General features: G+C 38.1%; 1 protein-coding gene across 1 annotated transcript in view; it reads right to left on the reverse strand.

Annotated features, from left to right (window-relative positions):
• COG5 (component of oligomeric golgi complex 5) overlaps positions 1–20,001 on the reverse strand; it is a 193,272-nt gene that overhangs the window by 19,183 nt on the left and 154,088 nt on the right. Inside the window, exons 15-18 of the mRNA XM_076328661.1 lie at positions 8,233–8,343; positions 6,782–6,844; positions 5,904–6,007; positions 4,299–4,536 (exon numbers count right to left, since the gene is read on the reverse strand). Coding sequence (XP_076184776.1) covers positions 4,299–4,536; positions 5,904–6,007; positions 6,782–6,844; positions 8,233–8,343 — 516 coding nt within the window. The remainder of the gene's footprint in view (positions 1–4,298; positions 4,537–5,903; positions 6,008–6,781; positions 6,845–8,232; positions 8,344–20,001) is intronic.

Raw genomic sequence — 20,001 nt, forward strand, 5'->3', positions numbered from 1 at the left:
CCTCCAAAATAACACACATCAGAAAATAATTTCCTCCTTCCAGTAAGATAGTTAGCATTAAACATTAAGTGCATTTTAGCTTCAGTAGTTTCTGTCTTTATGACTACAACTGTGATTACAGCATCCTGCTTCTCTCACTTCTCTCACTTCTCCGTAAGAAACTGGAAGGGAATTTTTTTAGGAAAAATGATAAAAAGCATTTTTACACTTGTATCATCACGTTTGATCAAACGAGCAAATCTGTTTACATTTTTAAAAGCCCAAATGCCTAATATTCTTGCTTTTTTAATGCCACATGTTGAATCAGGAAACCAGATTCTGACCATAGGCTAACCAGCAGACAGAAACATTTCTTCTGCACTAGAATTTAGCATTGTCAACTTCTACAGTAAAAACATTTTTCTAGGAAAATTCAATAAAACCAAAACATTTTGCAGTAATTTATTGATAAAGACTTGAAGAGTTGGTGGCAGTGTTAACTACGGCCCATCAAAACGGTTTGAACACAGTACTGAACAATGCCAAAAAACCCAACTATAAATCACACCTAGATAAGAAATATATGAAGGTATATATAAAATAGTATTAACTCAAACAGGACCGATAAAAATAGTTCACTCGACAAGGCTAAAAATAATCAGTCATGACATGAGATGGGGTTCTTGGCACAGAGGGTGGCTCCTGCCTTAATAAGTCACTCCAAACATACACCTGTACTATGAAAAGATGGGAAATCATGTCATGCCTTCATGCCATGAAGCATAAAGATTACTTAGTCTTTGCAACTTCTAGACTAGTTTATTTCAATGCAGTTGTGATTTGTATTTGCTATTAATAAGCAGCTATTTTCCTATATCAGCTTACAAACTTTATGTAGCAGACTCCTAATTTCCATGCCAAATATTACTGTAGATTCCTCATTTCTTCTAAATAAATTTCTCAACTGATCGTGCTTATATTTCACTCTTTGCTGCATTGTCCAGCACTTCCATCGGGTTTTAGGAAGGCCTGAACTACAAGCTACCAATCCCAAAGTGTGCCTAAGTGTAAGTGCTGAATACCAAGCAAGTTAAAAGGTCCTCTGGAGAAGAACTTGCACTCTCCAGAAACATAAATGTTTAAAAACTATCAGGGCTTGCTGGCTTGCTTGCCTCCAGGAGAACTTTTTTTTCAGCCTGACTAGTACTGAATTAAAAAGTGAAATTTGGTATTACATATGTGAATACTAAATTATGGTCACCTTGAAAATACAAAAAACAAATTAAAACAAACTGATCCAGGAATTTATAGGAGTGAACTGAAAAGTAATCTTGTGTAATTGCCTGCATAAAAACTAAGAGCATGAAAAGAGGTGAATTCAGCCTGTAGACTGGAAATATTTCAAACAACGAGAGTCCCAAGGAACAGCACAGTATGTGACAATGACCTTGCAGCACTGCAGACATTTTTTAGGGCTTAAAATGTTTCTGTGTTCCTGTAAGCACTGATCTTCATGAAATCATACTAATGATATTCAGGCATATTTCAAGCCTATCATACCTCTGTTTACAGCTGCCACACTAGCACACACCTAGTCTTACTGCTGAAATATCTGTAATGCACAAGATAGCAAAATGCAATACTGACACTGGGAACAGGGTAAGACAGAGAATTCAACAGAATTACAGCAATAATTCCTAACTGTCTAAGTAGTGAGCCTTACTTAAGAAAATTGGCTGTTGTGCACCTCACCGAAACCAGTTGTGAATGAAGAGCACTTGAAGCCTCAGTTTTCCCCCTTCTGTGTAGACACCTGTTGTTTTGAGGCAATTTATCAGTAAAACACCTTTCCAGTGCAGTAATTTTCAAAGCTGACTCTCAGCCAAAGCTGTTCTGCTGAGTATAAGGCAGCTGTAACTGTAACTCTGAGTGCCCTGAAAGAAATGCACACAAGCATATGAGATACCCAAAATCTGATGCAACCCAAGATTATTTGACTTACTGCATGTGTGTTTATAATAGGACCTCAAATTAACCAAAGCTTCTGGACAGATTTCTGCCCAGGTCTTTTGCTTGCAAGTAACCCCAAAACACCAAAAGGGGGTTTAGATCTCAAAAGCCAGTTTTAAGCAGGAACATGTAACCCTTTTTGAGTACAGAAAATTCAAAACGACTCTACAAGACAGAGCCCAAGTAAAAACAATTTATAAACAAACCTCCTCCTACACACACAGTAGCTTTCCAGGCAGGTCCTTTCCCTCAGGTTTGGCTTTAGTTCCAACAATGCAGTGCCTCTCTGGGACTGAAAAAAACCCTGCACGCAGCATTTACGGCCATTTGGAAAAGTTTATCCTGCCCATCAAGCCAGCAGCCCAGCTAAATACCTGCTCCCTGCTCTCCTCAGCCCAAAGCAGCAGCAACCTCCCCTTCTCTTTGGAGGAACCAAGTCTTTTCCTCAACAAAGCCACGTGTCACGGCAATGGGAGCATGGAAGTGAAACGAGTCCTGTTCAAGATTACAGCCACTTTTCGGTGAACGTGCCCAGGACTCCTGGCCGGGTCAGAGCAACTACAACATCCCCAGTGGGGCTACCAGGAGCTGGCGTCATGGGCACGTGCCCAAAACCCACCAGGTTTTCGGGAGGGGCAGACACACCCCAGAAAACATGGATATAAGGCAGCCTCCACATACAAAATGTTTCAGTCCTTTTTCTGCTATCCCGAGCAACAGGATATAGTGTCCAGCCCATTCTGGACACTACAGTCCCTGTGCAGCCTGGGACGCCTTAAGGAGCTCTGTGCAGAGATGCTCAAAGGCACAGAGTGAGTGTTGAGGTGGCTGTATGGGGCGGGTTGGGCCCGGACAGTTCTTTTCTTAAGCCTATTTTTAAACAAGCCAAAAATATGGTGCAACGTGAAGATGAGAAAAACACAAGGCAGCCGCCAGATGCAGCAACAGTTGAAGGCAGGAGGGAAGAATGAATTCAAAACCTATTTTTTTCTTCCACAGTACAAAAGAAGAGAAATCAGAACATTTATCTTCAGACAGTTGTCCATTCAGGAGTTATACTGAGCACAGTGGGGAAGAACATGCAAATCTCCCTACACTCAGATGGAGACATACCTTCATTTTTCACTTAAAAGGCAGCCCGTGTCAGAATGAGAAAAATAAGCATTTAAAAAAGATAAACGAGTGATATTTTTAGTATTATTATAATAGGTGCTTAGATCATATGCTCTTTACTGTAGAATTAGGTGAAGATATTTCCCAAATTTATATGACTTACTTTAGTACTGCAGCATAAATTATAAAAATTATCTATATTCCTTCCTTAGGAATATAGATATAAAACTTCCCCTTAACTTCTGTGGGTAAAGGCTGATTTGCTACTTTTGAGTAATGAATAAAAAAAACTTTACTCAGGAGTATGTAACTCACAGGCAAATGATCCAAAGCAGCCACAAGCAGGAGCGGAGATGGCAGTGATTCCTCCCTCCCTGCCTTCCTCTCCTACCTCAGTTACCTACCAGCCAAAAGCAGCACTCGGTATGTGGACAGCTGGTGCTAATTCCCTTTTCCGCTTGGATAATGATAACCGGGACCCTAAGGCCAACCTAGTGGATGCCTGTATTCTTTGGCAAGTTAATCACACAGTGTTACTACTGACGAATTAAATTTGAATATAGTAGATAATGCAGACAAGTAGTGGATATTAATCTGGCAATTTGTTTTGTGTTTTAGACCAGTATAAGAGCTAGGTAAAGCTGAGAGGCAGGTAAGTCAATCAGGTCATGAAGAGAATCCCACAAGAAAACTGCCCTTCTGTTACCAAAAGGGCAGTTCTTCCACAGGATATTGGTATTTCTTTAGCTTGTTTCCTACACTGCAAGGCAGCTGAATTAGCGATTAACCACTGTGGGCAGGCACTGTGATATATAAAGCGATTAAGAAAGCGACACACCATTCCATTAGAAGAGAGAGAAAGAATGAAGTGAATGAATGGTGGCAAATGATGGCCGTACCGAGGAGGTCAGACAAGCAGGATAACATGTCAAGATGCAGCTGAATTTAAATGCAACAGTCACTCGATAGGAAGCTGTCAGACCTCCCTGAATGTGCCTTATGGTGATGAGGGATCTTCAGCTACTTAGTGGATGCATTTCTCAGGATGCAGTATCTCATCAGAGAGGATGTTTAGAACTGGAATGCACCGATCTCTACAACTGCCTGTTTATACTTTGATGGGGACAAAAGTATTGATACTTTTCAATGAACACAGTGAAGTAACAGTAGAAAGCAGAAATCAGTATTAAGGGTACCTGTGCAAAATCCGCCGCAAGCCGCATCTTCCCACCTTCACCGAGGGGCCTTATTAGACTGGCATTGCGAATGAAAACTTCAATTGCTCTTTGAGCCATGGCTTCAGTGTTATCAAAGACAAAGTCAAAACACTCAAAATGTCTGAAGTAGTCGCTCATGACTCTTGCTATAAAACCCTGTAGTTCTTTCATGTACAGAGAACAAGGGACATCTGGTTTTCCTGAGCTGGATAATGATCTGAAAAAAAAGAAAAGAAAAAAGAAATAGGGACAGCTAAATTCATCTTTAAAACACAACCAAAAACTATTGGATTCTTTTTAATTTTTTTCCTACCCCACAAAGTCATGGCATACATTGTGGAGTCTCATTTCTACTCAGAATAAAGAGTGTGTAGCTCTCTCTGAAACTGTAGTCAAAAAATATCTCTTTATCGGCCATTCCCATCCTAACAAGATAAAGGAAATCACCCCACTCCTACCAAACTTGCAGAGCCTCCACCAGTTTGGAGCCTAAACCTCATTTCCAGCCCCTAAATTTAAATGTCCCAGTTGTTGATTTGAAACACTAATAATGGATCAGAAAATACAAGTACATGTCACAGGGTTACTAGTTCAGCCTACCCCAAACCTGTTCTCTGTAGAGAATTAGTTTCCTAGATTCCTCCAAACACAGGATTATAAAGTCAATCTAATTATCACAGAAGCAGCACAGAAGCTACAGGGCACAGAAATCAATCACCTTTCTCTTTCTTTGAATCACAATCAGGCAAAAGAGCTCTTCCAAACTCAGGAACCTGAGCATACAGGCTACCTAACAAAACTTAGCCTTTGGCTGGAATCAGTTTATCCACCTAGAGAGGTATTTTGCTAGTGGTGGCAAAAGAAAGATGGAGAGGGTAAAATATTGTTTAAAAAAAAAAAGTCAAAAGGAAAATTTAAAACACCTCTGAAAATACACTATTTTCAGTGAGTTTCCAAGACAGAAAACAGTACATCTGATGATGATATAAGCAATGTCAGAACAGAGATAACAACCAAAATAACGCTCAGGAAGGAAGTCTCAATTACAGATAGGACTCAAGATCTTTGCAGATAAAGAATACTGGAAATTTTAATTAAAATGCTATGGGAAAATAGCATAATACACTAAATCTGAGCTTTCAATAAAAAAGATTTTTTGAACCATTTCATATTCAATAATACTTTAGAAAAATTTCTATGTAATTTTGAATCAGAGGTTATATGCTTTATTTTGAGAAACAAGAATATTGACAGTTCTGAAGACTGTCCACAAAAAATAATTCTGAAAGCAAAAGGGGTTTTTAAGCACAAAAATTGCCTCTGCTTGGCTTTATTTTTCTATTTAAAATGAATTTTACTCAACAGATAAGAAAAAAAAAAAAGGGAAGACAGATGCTACCTGATTAATTTGTTTCAATAGATAGGTGTAATTCTGCTTTCTGTGTTCACTGACCATAAAGCATTGCCTTCCCCTCAACAAACAAGCGCTCTTGCTCCAAGGACATTGTGGCAATAACAATCTATTACGCGTATGCAGGACGTCTTACTAAAGCAATGGTAAATTTTAAAAATATTTCTAGTTACCCAGAAAAATCTTCTTGGTGCATAGTGATGATAATAGCTTCTACTGAATCTCCTACAGAGTTCAGTAACGGTTGAACAGCACTACCCATTAGATCATGGACTGCCTAAAATAGAATAAGAAAAAGGCAGAAGTAGGGAAACGGAAACTAGAAGCATTTGCATTTTGACACCTCAAAAACACCTTGACAAACAGTTCATTTCAACAGTGCTTTTTACTACTCTGCATTAGAAACTGCTAAATAGAAGGACAAAAGCCTAAGATAACGTTTTTCTTTAATTGATTTTACCAGTGAAGTACAGAAGTAAGGCTGTTTACTATTTCTATGTAAAGCCTTCCTTCAAAAGGTGCACAACAATCTGGCATTCCTGGTTTGTAAACGTACATGTTTTGGTGCACACACTTCGTTCAGCTGTTCATTCCCCAGACATGCAAGCTGCCCTTCATTCCTCTGCACACAACCCCTCCCAGATTAGTGCACAGCAGGATGGATGTGGATAGCTGTCATCCACAGCGGGCTGCACAGCCATCCACATCGCCTCCCCGAAAAGCACCAGGTAGCAAAAAAATCATTATTTTATATGTGTGTTAAGGGAGCTAAGGGGGTGATGAAGGATCCAGTTACTGCTGTGTGAATGCTGCAGAGAAAGACATTTATTTTCACAGACAGATGACATCTGGGTTCCGACCATTACGAGAATATTCTTGAATACAAACGCTACTCAAGCAGTGATTTGGCACATGCAACATATATGTAGCTGCAGATACAACAAAATATAAATTTCAGAATATAACACCTGGGAAAGTAAGTGCCCATTTTAAGTGTAACAAACAAAGCAAAGCTCAGCCCTATACCTGCAGCATATGGACATTCAGTTACCTTTAAGGCAGTTGTGACTGTTTGCTCAGCACCTGCTGGAAATGAACTCTGATTGGTAATGACCTAAAAATTTTAAAGTAATTGTTAATAGTCAACATTCAACAAATTATTAGGATCCATAATATTTAATTTCATTTAGAAACATACTGAGTTATCCTTAGTAATGAGTAGTTTACATAGGTATAGATAACTATCAAATGTGTTTTATACAGACAGAATTTGCAATGCACCAGTATCGGTCCTTTGCTCTCAAACTTCCTATGGATTCTGCTTCTGCCTTGGCAAAGAAATGATTCAACTGAGTTCAACTGAAATTTAGCTAAAGGGTTAACAGAATCAGAATAAAAATAAGTGGTGTATTCTCCCACTGCTAAGTCCAGAATTTATGGAGAACTATACAAGCAGCTCTATGGCAAATATTTGAAAGAATGGTTGTTCTTTCTCACTATTATGACTATTATAATACTACATGTTAAATAGCTGTTTATGTACAGCTACAACGATATCAGAATTGAAAGTCAAGAAATGATCTGAAGGAATATTATACCAATTTCCTTACAGTTATGAACATGCTATACAATAATATTTTTAAGCCAGATAAGTACTGAACTCAAAGACTGAATCATATCAGATCTCCCTCCAACACTAAGGCACATGAGGTTCATTACTAAACACATCAGAGAAAGCAGACTTAAAAGTTGATCTACCATCTGTTTGCAAAATCCAAGCAAATTTTATAGGCTTTTTAGCATTTTTTAACATTCTTTAAACATATCCACAGTCAGGATTACTCGTGATCTTTTTTCTAATCAGGCTAGGATTTAAACACAATTAACTACAACTACCACTATATCTGTTTGTTTTAATTTACAGAGACTGTGTAACCATTGGCATCAATAAGCCAGTAAATTGGAATTATTCATAACTGTGCTTAGTCCTGAAAACATTTCCAGGCCAGACTTTGGTCACAGCAACAATGCATGGAGATATTTGTGAGGTGCTGCTTTTCTTGATTTCACCCTTTCCTTCTCCTTTTCAGTTTGGCCGCAATCATGGGAAAGCAGTGAGGGTCTTCTGAGAAAGATAAGCTTGGGCTGGGACAGATGCAGACAAGGGCTATCAGGCTGACCAGTACAAAGACAGAGTTTACTTGATAAGAAAAACCAGAAAGAGTTCAATTGTTCAGGCTCACAAAACAACGGCCGTGAGACGTGATTATTCTCTATAAACACAGCTTTCACTCTTCTAATATTGACAACTTGTCACATAGAGGTGCTTACAAGGGCCAGCCAAGTCTCAAAGAGTTGTACAAATGCATAGCAAGGTGCAGCTCTTAACCCAAAATTGGGCTGTATTTGTCACAGTTCTCATCAGCTAATGGGAGAATATGCATATGATAGAGCAAAGAAGTTAACATTATGGCAAGAAGAGAAATATCAAAGGAAGCCTACCTTCAGAACCGATTGGTGCAGTTTGTATAGAGAATTAACTACAGCCACGTTCCTCCTCTGTCCGTCTGTGAGTGGTCCAATCACCTGGCTGGCATCTCCTTGAGTAGACAGCTGCAGTGATTGCAGAAATTGTTAAAACAGTACCAACTCTTTAAACAATGCATCACCACAAAGGTATAGTTAACTAAACTTAGACCACTGCAGAAAGCCATAGGTCTTCAGTACCAATGTTCTTCCATTTAACTCTTGTCGTGATTCATATGATTTCCATCTCTAGATAATACAAACTGAGCAACAGGAACCGTGAAAGACTGCTGTCTCAGCTCCCAAACCACAGCACTCAGACCCAGACCTCTTGGAGATACCTAGTCCCAGCATAACTTCAACTTTGTAATCTAAGAGTCAGGTGAAGTCACCTACCCGAGGATGCAGTATAAACTAGCAGCAGCAGAACTGAAAAGCATATGCTTTTCTGTATACCCTCAGTCCTTACTTCTGACAACCATTCAAGCCTCTCCTTAAAAACTCTGTTTCTTCAAATAGATGGCTTACAGCTTTGTACATTTTAGTGGCTTGTAAATGAACAGGAAAATAGAACTCCAAGGACCAAAACTGCTAGTCCTGTCAGTAAAGAGTTCTATCCATGAATCTTTCAGCAAAAATAAAAAAATTATTTCTTCATATTTAAACTCCACAAAGCATGCGTTTTTTATCATTATCACAGAAATCAAAGTTCCAGGATGATACATAAATAGCAAGTAACTACAGAACAGTCCCATAAGGATACCACAGCATAAGTTTATAATTTAAAATAAAATCAATTGTAATTGGGAAACAAACAGAATTTTTCTTGTGCACTGAAAGCTGCAGAAATACAAAGAATTGACAAAAGGCTATGTGAATTCTAGAAGTACATCTAAATATTACAGCAAGAATAGCTATTAATAGAAGGCTTTATTGAGATATAATTATCTGATGAGTTCCTTATATTTCAGGATACAAAATTATCCTCCAGGAAACTCCTGAAGATGCCTAGCTCCAAAAGTCTCTCAGTAAAAATATATTCAACTCATTGAACAAGTCTTCAAGAGACTTTTATGAAGCGTGTCTTTAAACACAGTTGTAAGTCCTACAGAAAGCTCCTAAACTAAAACTGAATATACAGTAACAATTGTTTAAGAACAAAAGGAACAAACATAACGTGAAAATTTTTAAGTTATGGGAAACAGTGAACCTTTACTAGTGAAAGACTATTCCTGTACTTCCCGTTGCTTCCACTCAGCATAAACACAGACAGCATGCAAGCAACGTTATCTAGTATTTGCCAGCACTGCTAATGATGAAGTTTTAGACAAATTCTTGCAAGCGCACAGGAACTCAAAGTTATTCACAGCACTATGGTGACAATATCAGTTCAATTCCCTTTCTTCAAATTTAGGGATTATTTCAGGATAAACAGGTTTCTGAGGCCTTTGCAGAGGGAAAAATCTTTTCCAACGTATCTTCAATTATTTGACATCAGAATGCATCTTTAGACTAGCTGACAAACACATCATCTCAGCATCTTCCTGCCTTCCTGATGAGAACAGCCATGTGAGCTATGTACATCTCTCTTTCCTTCCTGATATTTCTATTTGACAGACCTGACTGGTTTTAAGAATTCTGCTTCTCATGCTTACAGCTTCACAGATTAATAACAAAACAGCTGTGCAGAGAAACACCCTGTCCACCCAGCTGACCACCCTCCCAGACCCCAATAACCTTTTTCTTCACACCTTTTTTAAGCACTACACAGACTATTTGATTGGTTTTTTGCACATTTACAACTATTAAACATAAAAGACACTACTAAGTAAAATTTCACATCCTAGTCACTTAAATTTCAGTTCCTCAGAGTCTATTGTAAAGGTTTCACAATTTCTTTTTCTTAGGCATTATGAAATCATTAGACTATATGTCTCTTCTGCTGGTGAAAAAGCTTAACTGGTAAGTAAACCCAGTAACAAGTACAAAATACACCCTGCTGCAGCAACAAGCAACTCTTGCAGTCAGCAATAATGCACAACAGCTTCACAGGCAAAGTCTAAAAATGTTTTAAAAGCAACCAATCTTTCTAAAATTGTTTACCATATTAAATTCCCTTAAATTAATCAATTTGAACTTTGACCGCTAGATGTGTTGATCTGTTGTGTATCGTAAAATAAAATCACCGGTCTAAAACAAAGAGGCTTGGAAAACTCGGCTCTTGTAATGAGCGGTAGGAACTGGGCAGCCTAGGGCTCCCTAGGACCGCTTCTCCTGAAGGTGTGCCATGGGGACACCTGGCACCTACATGGGTAGCTGTGCCCTACCATCTACAGCAGACGTCTCAGGTGGTCGTTCCCATCTCTTGCTGTCACCACAATGATTTCTACGACCTTGCCTTGAGGCAAGAAGGTTCTGCGCTGACTCTGTGCAACATGGTTCATGTACATACACTTTGTCACTGGCATGTATCTGAATTTCAGGTAGTTTATCATTATTCCAATATTCCAATGCCTCAGACTGAATTCTTGACACCTCTAATACCCATTGTACAATCACGCATCCAGGTAGGAAAATGCCATCATTGTGTCTCCCCGGTTCCAACAAACCACGCTTGTGGCCCATTTACTTTAGAAACAAATCATCCCTCAATTTATTTTCCATCATACCAGGTTTTACCAATGATTCACATTCATCACTCATTTATATAGCAAGTACTTTTGAAGTTCTGTGCTGGACACAGCTTATGCATTTAAGCCCAGTGGTAATGTAACTCTCCCTCTGTTATCTGCCCACTGGGGATTGCACTGTGTAAACAGGTTAAGTTAAATAAGTGTGAAGCCTAGCCACATCCACTCAGCGGAAAGACACGGTCCAAGGGCCTTCTTTTTGATGAGGGCACTAGAGACAAAATCTGATGCCTTTTTAATCAGTTAGATTTATCCAGAAATGCAGGTGGCCAGGAGGGTGAATTTATGCTAAGCAGAAATAGGGAGGACAGAAGGGGTGACTTCATCCCAAATCAGAATCTATTTTGGGAAAGAAGCAACCAAAAGACAAAGCGTAGCTGAAGGACCAGATCCCATCTCCAGGGAACCATCAGTCACCCTGGGAGTTAGTCTGGCTTGAGCCTGCTAGCTGAAAAGAAAACAGAGGAAAAGAAACCATGCTGAAGCCAGACCTGAATGAGCAGTAACGAGGACTGTAACTGTTCAACTTTTCTGTATCTGTCTTTAACTATAGCAATTGATTTCTTATCCTCTTCACTTTACTTGGGTAAACTGTTTCTGCTTTTACCTCAAGGCCTGTCTACAGCAATTTCATGGGCACTAGCGAAGCACAGGCACCCCATTCCCCAGCAAGTGGCAATTCTACAATGAGTGACACGTCAGTATGAGCTCCCTTTGCCAACATGAGCTACCAGCACAGTGGCAACATGAGATGCTAGTGAGGAAGAGAGGAGTGAGGCAGAGAAGTCTCCCACCAGCAAATATTACCCAGGACTTTCGTATCATGCATCCAGGCACTAGGACAAGGGCTGTGTCTTGTGGTACCCTCAAGAATGTGAATGTGAGCTTCCGCCCCATGCACCATTTCAAGAAAACTCAAAGGGCACCTGTTAAACTAAAATGAGAAAGAAACACTGAAGGTACTACGTTTCTGACATGTATACGAGGACATTCTCTAAGGTAGGAGATTGAAATTTGCATGTTCAATCCAGCAGCTGACTAGCTGGAGGAAGCTGCCTAGAAGACTTTTTTTTTTAAATCTAATTCAACAGAATCTGAGGACTAAGTAGGAGATCGGGTAATTTATTGAACCAAAAAGGACACTTGTAGAAGCTGATACACAAAAAATGCGTCACGAAGAGGAACAAGCTGACTGAAGGCCATCTGACTTGCTTTAGCCTGACATGGTCGAGAAACCGTAAGCCATGACTGGCATTGTGCTCTCTCCAAATTCAGAAGTCCTTCTGGAAAATAGTTTCTTTTAGTTTGTATCCTTCAGTACACTAACGTGGTTACACTGCTTCACCTGCAGAGATTGCAGGTGCCTTGTATTGGGTCAGTAAGTCGCCCAATGCAGAAAATTTCAGGAATGATTCACCACACGCAGGAAACCACAAAGTAGAGGAATAAGCACTTCTATTGAGTAATTCATCTAGCCTATTTTAGAGACCCTGCTTTAGGGAGAGAGTAAATGCACCCTGTATGCACCTATTTCCCTCCACTAACTATAAAGGGAATCTAAAGCAGTACCGCAGATACATGCAGGTAGCTATACTGCCTGAAGTCATGTCAGATGAATTCTCACCCTATAAATGTATTTGCACCCCTTTGCATAGACCCGCTTTGGAAATGTGTCTTGGAAATAACTAGATCAAGTGTTCCGGATTTTGCACTTTTCTATGTTTAATACCTAAGAACAGACATGTAATTTGACAGCATGGATTTGATCTCGCATGTTGAGACATGTGCTATGATAAGATTGGTTTGGGTTTAAATTCTTGTTTTCACCATGAAGCAATGAATGTAAAATTTAGATTAGGACGTGAATCAAATCATCAGTTCTCCCTCGGGTTATAAAAAAACGCTAACCGAGTTTGTCTTTTTCTTGTAGAAAAGCTCAGACTATTGATACATCTTTTCCTGAAATTTGTTTAGTGTTTCAAAGTGACTAACTTCCCCTCTTTCAACAGGTGGCAGCTCAGAAGAGATGCTGATTTGCGAGCTGGTTTGCTACCATTCCCTTCACAGACTAAACATTTTGTGAAAAAGCTCAGTTTCACACTAAGTAACTAAGATCTTGTGAGCATCCTTATTGACAGTTTTGGAAAACTCCATTTATTTGATTTCTTTACTCTAAAACAGACTCAGCAAACCCACTCTCTGAAGAGCAGGAAACAGCATCATAATTTAGGAGTACAGAGAAGATCTTAAGTCAAAATAGGACAAAAGTAGTGCCTCTCAACAAAGCATTTGATCTAACTCTAGGATCACCAGACTGATGTGTTTTGATAGCACAAGTTAAACTCCAATTGTCAAGCTGGCATTTTCGAGAATAAATACATTCCTAATAGAGGTAGCTGATGGGGCCATACCTCTGGCAGAAAGCAATCAATCCATCTGGTACTTGGCCTCCTGCCTGATCATAACAACTTTCTGTAAAGCACAAAATCCATTTATAGACTTTGTGAGTCAACAGGGCTTGGCCCTGGGATTTCTCCCATAAGCTATAAATAATTGGGATGATTTACTATTAGGTTTAATGTTTTCCATATGGCAGAAGGAGCCTTTTACAACCTCTTTCCACCTAAGAAACACAGAAGTTTACTAGAATTAGTTTGCTATTTTTTGTAAAAATATGACACCATTTAGCAGAAAAATACGTAACAATCTGAACTCCACTAGCTATGCCACCTAATATATTAGCTACTTAGAGGACAATTTGCAAAAAGAAGAGACATAATTTAGAGGTTCGAAGTGTAGGATTTGAATGAATGTGTCGGGGCAAATAAGGTCCTTGACTGATGAGGATAAATTAAAATGAACGTTCTGCTTTAAAAAAAATGAACTAAAATTTAAGAATAAATCATAAATAAGAATTTATGTTCTTGGAACGACTTCTAATTTTTCAAAGAAGAAGAAATATTTCAAGGCATGAAAAAAGGAATAAGCTATGAGTTCAGGCAATAACTTAAAATGTACATAAAACCATTTATATTGCACCCTCAGGACATTCTTGTAGCTTCCAGAATATCTTTTTTTTTTTTTTTTTTTAGCTTCTTCAGAAAAATGAAAATTTTATATTCTAAGATTATAGAAAAGGAGCTCTATGGTGAAGGCATTCAAAATCTTATAGAAAACACAATCATTATTTTGGGAAGAAAAATCTGAAGGGACTGTTAAGTCCTTGACCAAGAAAAAAGACTGAACATCATGCTCATACTATTCATGCTAGAACAACAGCAATCATCGAACCATTCCCTTGGGGTATTTCTGGTTTGGGTTTTTTTTTTCTTCCTTAATATTTTCAAAAGTGGAAGAAATGGAAGGAAAAGAGCAAACAGTCTTTCTGTAACAGAAAAGACAGGATTTACCTCTAAGTCTTTGAATTGTTTGAGAAGAAAAGCACTGTACAAAATAATGAAAAGTGAGTAATGGTTCATGGTCCTTAAATAATGAGATGCTTTAAAACAACTCCGCTATCAGAAAGCAGCTAAAAACAGTTCCTTTAAGGAATCTCAGAGAATCCTAAACCTGAAGCACTTGGAATAATTTCTCATCTTCCAAAAATTATGCCTCTTGTATTTGACATTTTTTCAGACTCAGGTTTATCCAGCTAGCCCAAGTCTGAGGAGGATTTCAAGGACACTGTGTGTTGATCCTGATACCTCTGACTGTAACAGTTTACTGAATTTTTCATGCTTGCCAAATTAATGACTGAATGATTAATCATATTTTATATGTCATCCCAACAGCTGTTGGTTCCAACCAACTACTGCGAATGCACCTCCAGAGGTGAAGAGCAGTCATCCATCCCCAAGACACATGAGACAGGTCCAGCATGACAGGGTGATACCAACATGATAGGGTGATATCACCTACACATAAAAAATATAATCAACTTATTTCATTGCCATCTGCCTTTTTTGGTATCAAGTCCAGGCGTTAACTGAGATTAGAACACTTCTACCCTGCAGAAGGTTATCAATGAGCTTTACATTGTCCAACTCTCATTAGAGTTGTTCCAAAATTGCAAAATTCCAAAGCCTTTACTGTATCAACATACATTTAACCAAATCCATTTCTGAATCATAGAATTTAATTTGGTATGAAATAATGTAGAGCGCACTATAACAAAATACTGTAAGGATTGTGCAATCTTGCTCTTTTTCTACCTGTTAGCAAAATTACATGCTAGATCTAAAGAAGTCTTTTAACCACTTTCCCAGCAAGATAAAATGAAATACATAGTACTCTCAAAACCAGCCTTTTATGCTTGGATGATTTTTTCTGGAGTTTAGCCAGTATCTCTTTAAAAAAAAAAATAATCACACATTTGTTATGTGAGTCACGATCTAACAAGCAAAAGACAACATGAGAATGAAGAAAATGTTTCATGAAGTTATTTTTTAATGCAACTTTCTCCTCTAGATTTTTATTTCAATTTTTTAAAGTTTAAATGCTTTTTAAGTGACTTATCAGCTAGACATTTCTAAGCATTCTCTGACCAATATAAGTAGCTTCCTAATGACTGTTTTAACAAAACTCTTCTGATCTTTCCATCAAAAAGAAAATATTACAAAACCTTAGCTGACTTTTGATTATTTTTAAATTAGAACTACTGCCATCTTTAGCTTTTATTACCGTACAGTGAAATAGTAATTATTCTGAAATTATTTTAGTATATAATAGCCTCCCACATATTCTATTTAAATACCTATTAATGAATTCCTTTAATGTGCCAAATATTGAATTCATATTTTTGGGTTCTCTCATTTAAATAGCATAGATACAAGTTTTTCAATGACAGCAACACCATGTCTTCAAGGTACTGGTATAATACAATTAATTCACGTATCTCAAAAAGAAGTGGGGAAAATATAATCTTTCACATTACTTACACCATTGTAACTGACCCATTCTTTACAGAAAACCTTTCCCGAAGTGTCATTTCACTATTGTTCTTGACTATTTGTGAGCTTATTACATTTCATACTTCCATCCAAAGTTCACAATATTTGACATTTAGACAGGAGGACTAGATATGTTTCCCTGGAACTGTCAGACAAATCTCATTGTTGGAATATGTCCTGAATAGTGATTCACCCGCAAATGAAAGCTCACAATTCAATGTAACACCATCTAATACGAGACATGGATTAATTCTTATAAGATCACATAATAAAAAAGGCAATCAGAAGTTCACTTTATGTCATTTCAATGAGAATTCATCATGCTTTTCAATTCAAAACCATCACAAGCCTCATAAATTTGCTGGAGTTTAAATTTGGTGCCAAAATTCCAGTGCATGAACAGTATTTTCCCTTCACTGGAAGAATTTGATTCCAGGAAATCTTTTCCCTCTCCCTCTCCACCCTGTTCTCCCCTACTTCGTTGAACTATTTAGCTAGTTAAATTTAGCTATGTCAGATAAGAGGATGGGTGGACAAAAAACCAACAATGCAGATACCCCAAACCACATAGTTATGTCAGTAAACATCAGTAGACATCCTAATGGAGATGGAGCTCACATCCGTTTTCTTGCTACTACAGCATATTTCATTTGGGGAACTTGTATAAATTAAATGAGCAAAACAATGGTTTTGGTTGGTGTAAGGTACATTTCTCTTTAGGAATACATATGACTAAAGCCAACCCAACAAATGCTTTCCTCCATAAATGAGGTCTTAATTTTTTTCATTTCCCTAAGAAGAAACCAGAATTATAGCCCTCCTAGATCAACATCTTTCTTTCTTGCAACACATTACGGATATTTTTCCTTGCCACTGGGCAGACACGGGCACAATCAATGGAGAACTTGTTTAGTCCAGCCCCTCTCTGCCTTTTCCTAGTCAACCACTAAGTACAGACTGAAAAGTTCAGAAAAAATTCCCATCTCCATGAATATTCAGAGAAAGCTAAGAACCGATCCTTCTCATCCAACTGTTTTATCATTGCAATATTTTAACTTTTAAATCCCATCTTTCTTTGCATTTCTGCTTTTCTTAACAATTTCACTGATCGAGCCAGGACGTTCCAATATAGTCTCTGGATCAGTTATAATACACTTAGCCTTTTAGATTCTGGACAAAAATATGCCATTCATATTGCTTATCATCTAAATAACCCACTGAAAACAGCTTATTTAAATCTTCATTCCCCTGATCAAGCATGACAGACACTTTTTCTTCTACAAATGACATTACGAAAATTCCTTGTAAAGACGCTGTCTCTTTCTCAGCCAGGAGTTTAAGCTGAATTAATTGTTGTTTTTCTATTTCACCTGGCGTTCTAGCATTTTCTTTCCTCATTCTCTTTATTGCAACAAGGTTTACAAACCAAGAAGAAGCATTAATAAATTAGAGATTGTTTTTAAACAGTAAAAATATAAACCAAGATCAGAGCACATTTAATTGTGATCTCAGGAAAAGAGATCCTGGAAGATCTGTGACGCCATGGCATGATAGAATTACGCTTTCAAAACTACATCACCAAAAACAAACAGCAGACAATTTGTATTGACTATCATATATCAGATGCACCATAAACCCACAAAGAAAGAAATCATGAAAAAATCAAGACTCATCTGCCACAATATCACAAATAGTTATGATGATGGGATGGATGTGCAGAAAGTCGAGATCTATTTTTAAACCTCAGTAATTACAAACTAGTTCTTAAACATACTCAAAGGAAAGGATCAGCTTTTTTGCAGAAAATTTGAAAGACAAAAAGAAATTTTCTAGAGTGGTGTGAGAATGTCTGTTTTGTCACAGTCTGCCTCTTTAAACTCAAAAAATCTCCCAAATAATCTATACCAACCCATTCTAAATGGCTAGCTAGTGGACCAGAGGTATTTAATAGGGAGATATTAATTCTGAATATCCACTAAAAGTGGAAAATTGAAAGATCCTTATGGGTAACTGCAAAAGATTAAGCGACCCGAGCAGCATTAAAGAACACAACAGTAGCTGAGGACGTAAGTAAAGCAGAATTTGGAATCTTGCACCTGCAAATCACAAGTTCAAATATAAACTGGATTGAAGGACAATGAGAGATAAATTGTTTGTCTCAGCTTCAGTCCTAGTGGAAAGTGGGCATTTATTAAAATCTTCGTAATATGTATCACTGACTGACAATCTTATTTGAAGTCTCAGGAAAGAGACCTGTGATTGAAAAGGTCTGAGAGAAGAGAAATTAATCTTTACAAATTATTCCTATAGAGACAAGACAGAGGACAATGGCAGGATAATGCACTGAGCCATACAAGTTTTGTGGGCAATACTAAAAATAATTTAAGAACAAATGCAGCAGAGCTAACTTTCCATTATATATATTTTGATGCTAATCTTATGTAATGCATTTGGTGCTGATCAGCATTACAAAGATCAGTGCTCTAAAAATATCTGAACATGACAGACAGATAGATAGATGCTCCTCAGCCTGTATCTCCATCCATTACATTCACTAAAAATAGGATATTAAATTACAGAAGGGGTTGGTTGCACTGGCATCCAAAAAGGTGTCATCTGAGTTGGCTCAAAGAAATATTTGGCTACCTGAAGGAAGTGCTGAACTCCTGAAAAGAGTTAATACCCAAGAGTTTTCTTGCAGCCATCCAGCAGTATTTGGAGCTGCCAACTAGCCACAATGCCACAGACAACTGTGCTCTTTTCAAGGACTAAAACTCTGGTAGAAACACCAAATGCTATTTGAAAGTAAGTCAAGTATGGCTGACAAGCATTACAGATAGAAAAACATGTTTAGGAAAGCATATCTTTTGAAGCTCTGGCAATCTAAGAAAATCTTAAGACCAAAAGCAATGTTACTATAGAAGAAATCAGCATCTCCTAACTTTTGCCTTCGAGATTTATTTACATCAGAAGTCAGAAAGTATGAATTCCAGATGCAAGAAAAAAATTACCCCAATCTGTCAGCATTTTAAGCTTCCTCTTGAACAGATTTTGCATGTCGCTCTCATTCAGTCTCATTCACATACTGGCTACACACATAGCAGTAAATTAAACAGTGCCAGAAAAGGTTCCTGGATCTGGCATGTGATCATCTGTACTGCTAAACTGTTAGGACAGTCATTAGCAAGTTTTTGGCCTAGGCCAACAACTACTCTCCCAAATAATCACCAGCCACTGCTCAGGAGAGGCAATATTGCAGAGACTATCCCCGAAAGGGCGCTGGCAGGCAGCCACGTGCTTTGGGGAAGGGGAGCCCTTACCAGCCGTGAGGCAGGCTGTCCTGCGCCGGCTGGCCGCAGTGCCCAGGAATGTTCCCAGGCACCTTTCACTGACTAGTATAGACATTACTGTTAGGCCCCACGTTGGAGACTGAGAGAGTTCACAGCTAGGATGGCAAATTAAGTCCTGAGTGTCAGTCATAAACCTTTACTGACCTTGTACTCTCAACTGAGAGAGGCAGACATTAACATAAACATCAGGGTGACAGTGTGGAGCAATTTAATACACAGGCTTTCTGCAGCAGAAACAGACATGTTTTGCTGATCCTTGAAGTGAAGCCAACACTAATCAGAACAAGCCTCGATGATACAAATTTGCCTTCAAACAGATGAGACCAAGCTCATTTACTTACTTACACTGACTGTTCTGAGGACAGTTATATGTTTTTCTTTCCACATCCATACTCTGTTTCAAAAGCAAATCCAGACCATTTGGGGACAAGCAGTGAGTGATCAGGATATATCACCGTTTGACTCTGAAGGAGGGGTTGAAACAACAATGAATTGCTACGTTTTTCTACTTCTTATGCTCTTTTTTGGTATTTACTTTCTTAAACAATAATGTGCTAAAAACATCTGTCATCAAGTACATTACTCATTATTATGACAGATAATACTTTACAATAACACAGGCCCAGTTACACTATTTAGTACCAGTTAATCGAAAAGTAGATCTCAGTAAACCCTCAGAACAAATGAAGTTTAGAAATAATGTATCTTAGTTTTAATCATAGAATTTTTATGTCAGAGTCACTTTACATTTAAACA

This window comes from Aptenodytes patagonicus, chromosome 1 (assembly GCF_965638725.1).
Source record: "Aptenodytes patagonicus chromosome 1, bAptPat1.pri.cur, whole genome shotgun sequence".
Classification (NCBI taxonomy): Eukaryota; Metazoa; Chordata; class Aves; order Sphenisciformes; family Spheniscidae; genus Aptenodytes; species Aptenodytes patagonicus.